This window comes from Malurus melanocephalus, unplaced genomic scaffold (genome assembly GCF_030028575.1).
Source record: "Malurus melanocephalus ecotype Western Australia unplaced genomic scaffold, MMel_1.1 scaffold_36, whole genome shotgun sequence".
NCBI lineage: Eukaryota > Metazoa > Chordata > Aves > Passeriformes > Maluridae > Malurus > Malurus melanocephalus.
This window is the reverse complement of record NW_026623268.1, coordinates 3,162,973-3,168,191: the sequence shown is the minus strand read 5'-3', so window position 1 is coordinate 3,168,191 and position 5,219 is coordinate 3,162,973. Positions and strand designations below refer to the sequence as shown.

At 50.2% G+C, this 5,219-nt stretch overlaps 1 protein-coding gene across 1 annotated transcript; it reads right to left on the bottom strand.

Annotated features, from left to right (window-relative positions):
- Positions 1–2,240: 2,240 nt before the first annotated feature.
- On the bottom strand, positions 2,241–5,219 carry ZDHHC23 (zinc finger DHHC-type palmitoyltransferase 23; the record flags this gene model as incomplete). Its single annotated transcript, XM_057364131.1, has 4 exons — positions 2,241–2,563; positions 3,356–3,523; positions 4,208–4,903; positions 5,143–5,219. Coding segments are annotated over 4 exons (1,209 nt in total), but the record flags the coding sequence as incomplete, so codon positions are not given.

The window sequence follows — 5,219 nt, the reverse complement described above, 5'->3', positions numbered from 1 at the left end:
GCAAAAGCTCCCAGAGCTTGCTCAGCCCGTGGGTGCATGATTGATTTCTGTGCATGCAGCTCACAGGGATGGACAAATTAGCTGTCTCCACTGCAGGGGTTTGCTTAGCCCAGGAGGCCCTTCTGCCTTAATCTTCCTCAGTGCCAGCAGGATAAGATCTAAGAAGATCCTGCTTGCCCACAGCATCCTTATCTCCRGGGCTGCCAAGCTCCAGTTCATCTCAGCAGGCATCACAAAATACATATGTGCCACAGAAACATTTACAGACAACTCAAGTGGAAACAAGGACTTTGTCTCAATTTGAACTCCTAGAATCAGCTCCAAACAGAAGATCACAAAGGAACACTTTGCACAGTCCAGCTGGGTACCTTTGCAATCACATTAGGGTCAAGGAAGTGGTCAGAAACCTCCAAGTTTGTTGGGTTAGAGGTAGGAAACGAGAGCTGCCCCTTTACCTGCTTATAAACAACTGCTCACTGGATGAAAAGGGGCAACAGGAAATAAGGGAAATTCAGTAACTCTGTGCAGTCACATTCCAAATGCAGCTGTTCCTCAATTATCTGCTGGTTATAAAAAGTGCCACTTGAGGAAACCAAACAGTGCAAAGAGGGACACTATCTTACCTTAAACTGGGACATCAGATGAGGAACATTGACAACAAATATGGCAGGGATCTCAAGGGACACCCCCAACTCTGYTTTTTTGGCACCATGTACCCTCCATACATTCCTTAAAGTTAGTGCACAGCAGCACAGTGAATGTGCTTGACTTACCCAACATCCCCCAGCTGCCTGCCATGCCAGTGCAGTCAGGGGCAGGCATGACCTGTGCATGCTGTGCACATCTGAAAACACCATAGCTACAACAAAGCTCTTATCTCTGCTTTTGCACCTTAGGCCAAACCTGTCATTCTTCTGCTGTGGTCCCCAGCTCTTTCAGCCAGGCCTTTCCTATCATTGCAGGGCCAACAGCATGCATAAAGGGTTTAAAACAAAATGCAACAAGAAAACCATCCACAAAATCCAGAAACCACTGCCACCAAAACCTGGTTATTTTGGCTGAAGCTCAAGTCCAGGCCATAGCACAGTTGCAGGCTGATCAGGAACAAYTGGCATTTTTGCAGAGCATATTTAACAAGTTCATTCATCTGCCAGTACAGGTCATCTACCCCAAAAGCAGACACCTCCAATGCATCCTCTACCTCTCCCTTTTACCCTAAGGCTGATCTGTTTYTTGGCTTGAGAAAACAGATCTACAGTCAGGCAGCTCCACAGTAACTGGGTTGAGAGGAGACAAGGTCACTGTGTTAACAGCAACACAACCAACCAATATGCTACCTATCAAATATGCTGCTAGCAGAATTGCCTACTCTCCCACAGACAGAAGGGGAAGGTCATTTCCCTGAAACTGCACTAATACCAGATGGAAAGCAYGCTCTTGTTTTGCCCTCAAAGTTCACTGTCACATGTTGCTTCAAAACATCTCCTTCTTACTTAGTGCGTTTACCTGCTGTCTCACATCATAACCCATAATCAAAGCAGAAACACTTTGAGGGAGGCATGCAAAACCTTAAAACCAACAGACCCAGCTTGAAGAAAGAACAATGGGATCGCTTTTCACTCACTTAGACAGACAGGGATGGAATAACAACTTTAGGGGTCAAGAGCTGAAGGAATCTTACAAAGCCCTACAACATAGGAACATAGCTCACAAAGGCACTTAATAGAAGCATGTACACAGCTGGATGGAATAAAAAAWAATAAAAATAAATAAATAAATGCACCAGAGAGGAGAGCACTGCTCAGTAATTGCCTAGAAAAAGAGCCTGGTTTCTGCAGGGGTCCATCTGCATCCAAAGTTCACCCTCTTGACATCTCCAAAATGCCACACGTAGGYACGAGCCAGGGATTTCTTAACCTTTGCAGGCACCAATGCTCTCTCTGAAGTCCAGCAGTGAGTTCCTCCTGATGCCAGTGTTGACATCTAATGAAAACTCAAGTTCTCTAAACCTTGTGCTCTTCTTTCTGTTTCCCACAGTGGAAAAAGGCAGCAGACTCCTCCTCTCCCCATCTGCACATATGGCTTACTGCTTTCTGCATCCTATTGCTGGCTGAGAGCACGTGAAGAACCATTCCACCTGGGAAAACCTCTGGTGTTGCAGGTGAGTGGATAGGCAGCCCACACACCGASCACGTGGAAAGGTTGTCCGAGGAAGGAGTCCTGGTGGGAGGGGCTGCTCCCCTGCTAAAGAAAGTCAGTGAGCCAGGCACAACGCCATCTGCAGAAAGATGGGTGTCACACGATGTCCTCGGCAGAGCGCTGTGGAGGAGAAGAGCCCAGGCTCAGGAAGTGGCCCCAGTTGCACAGGAGGCCCCTGTTATACTGGCCAGTGTCTATCACTAACCCGCCCAGCAGTCTGCGCCCGGTGTTGTCCCGCAGAGCCAGCCGAGCTTCCCTCTCAGTCACATTGTAGCTGATGTTCAACAGCTGGATAAGGAGGATGTATCCCATGCCAGCTGTTACAATGGCACAGTACCAYACACAGGTGAACGACAGAGCAGAGCTGGCAGCAGGGAAAAAGATGGGAAGAAAGCCATTTAGTACAGGAGCAGATGCTTTAAAGTGACTTTCCCTGGTAATCACTATCCTTTCAAATCCCTGTCTACATCTGCCACAGCGATCTCACTTCGCTGCTTTCATCAGATAATCCTTAAAGGCTTTCTCAAAATTAAAGCTTCAGGGCTTACTTAATGAGAATTTTGCTGCTACAGAGCYACTCTTGCACACTGCTATCATACAACCTAGCCCTTTACTCTTCCTGTTGTAAAGCTGCTCAGGCTTTATTTAAGGACCCCAGCATGCTCACACTCCACAGGTCACAAGATGSAGTAGAGATGAAGGTAGTGTCTGTCACTTGTGTCACTTGTACTGGCAGTACTCTGCCCATCTGTGCTAGTGCTGGTCTCTGAACTTATGTCCAACAGCTCCCACTACCCTCACTGCCAGACAGATAACTTGGAGGACAGTCACTAGATAAATAGTRAGGAATGAGAGGGAGAGTCTAGACYGTCAGACTGTTATCTGCATCTGGGGGCAAACAAATTTAAAGGTACATCTCTACAGAATACCACAAATACTTCAAATCCTAGCCCCTTCAACTTTTTCCAAATAGGAAGCTCTCTCCAAGTCTCAGGCTGCCCGCCTTGGCAAAAGCAGAGACAGATCTTTGTTTCCAGAGTTTTCTAGGGAGCGCTTTRTGTTCAGGTTTGACAGCCAGTAAAACAAGGAACAGGAGCTGAGCTACCTGAGCAAGCCTGCTCCCAACCCCAGCTGTCTCCCAGACTAGAAATCTCACCTGTAGTCAGAATAGGCCCCAGGGCAGTAGAACAATGCCACAAATGGAGATCGGCCTCTACAGATGGTGTGCAGRGTCAAGGTAATCCCATACACAGAGGTAAGCATGAAGAAGGAGAGTGCAAGGATGAAAGCTTGATGATTCTGCTCCCCTACGCAGCTGTTAATCCTCCAAAAGGAAAGAAGAGATTACTTTGCTTGAAAAAAGAAAAGAARCTGTCTTCTATTTCTTCTCCCTCCCCCAGCTGTCAGAGAACCTGATTTCCAAGGTGCTTCCATACAAGGCTAAGAACTTTGAAGCATGTTCAAAGAAGCTGTGTAACTTTATGTACAAAAGTTAGAAACACAAGTCAATAGACCTGTAGGGTAAGAGCAGCAGACTGTTTCCCTCAAATTTTKAACAAGGGTATCCTTTGCTGAGACMCATCACACCCTACTGCCCCTTGGTTCCAGCACCACATGCACACAGGCACCCTTGGGATCCCTTGCCCCAGGAGAGCACTAATGGACCTTAACTGCAGGATTGCTAGTGCTACACAGACCAAGCTTAAAGAAAAAAAATCCAAGAAAACCCACACCAAAAAACCCCTGAACTGATGAAAAACAGTACAGAAGTAAAGACGTTTCTGAATTATGCTGTAGAAGCTTTCAGCTATTAGATCAACTAAACAGTTACACTGTTTTTTAAGGGGTAAATACAAAGCTTTTTCTATTTAAGGAGTATCATAAGGTCTTGCACATAACAAAAGCAACTCCATTTGCCACGGACTGTAAAAAAAGAAGCTAGCTTAAAAAAGGAGGGAACTCAGAGAGAGAGAGAGAACACAGGTAGCCTCAGCAGTGCAAAACCTACCAGACACAGTGATGGTCCARCCTCCTCACACACCGGCCACAAAGCCGGCAGTGCCCTGCCCGGGCTGGCCTGACCAGCTGGCATTTAGTGCACCAGTCCTTTTTCACACCTTCTGGCTGCTCAGATGGCATCCTGCAATGACCTTTAGCCTCCCCATTCACAGCACGACTGCTGGCAGCACCTGAGATGCCATGGAGCCCACTGGAGCTCCCTCTAACACTTTTGGTGGGCAAATCCTGGTGCGATGGCTTCTGGTTGCCTGCCGGGATGGGAAGATAGCCAGGGTCCTTCTTGGCTCGAGACAGRGCTGCAAGCATAAGAATCAACCCGCACGTGAGAACGACCACTTGGGAATACTCCACCTGGCCCCGGGGAACCACCTCCCGGAGAAACAAATAGTACATATATCCCAAGGAGAAGAGCCCTAGGCTCAAGAAGAAAAGAGTCCGCTCCTTCCTCCGGTGGGTGAGGTAGTAATACCACAGCACCACGACGGGCAGGGACGTCAGGATGATGAGCCCCAGCAGGAAATGCAGGGCAGCAATGTGGAGGAAGACGGGCAGCAGGACGAGCGGCGGCACGAGGCTCACGTTGATCTTCACGGCCCCCGAGAACCACGGGACCCGCAGCCGGTCCGCGACGGTGTCGGCGATCCTCTCCAGCGCTCCCGGGGGCAGCGATTTGCACGTCAGCCACCTGCGAGCGGGGGGAGCACAGCGCCGGCTGGCATCGGGGCAGCCGCGCTCCCGCCGCCCTGCCCCTGCCCCGTCCCGCTCCCGCCGCCTCCCCTTTGCCTCTCTCCCGACAAGTTTACCGGGAAGCGGGGCGCGGTTCCCCGGCCCTCGGGGCGGCAGCCCCGCGGGGACACCGCCTTCGGGAGGGCGTCCCGCACGGTCGGGCTGTCCCCGGGGCGGCGGGGGTCGCGGCGCCGGTACCTGTCGCAGCCGTCGTCCAGCTCCTCGCAGTCGCAGCAACACGCCGCCAGGTGGTTGCGCTGGCCGCGCCGGTCCAC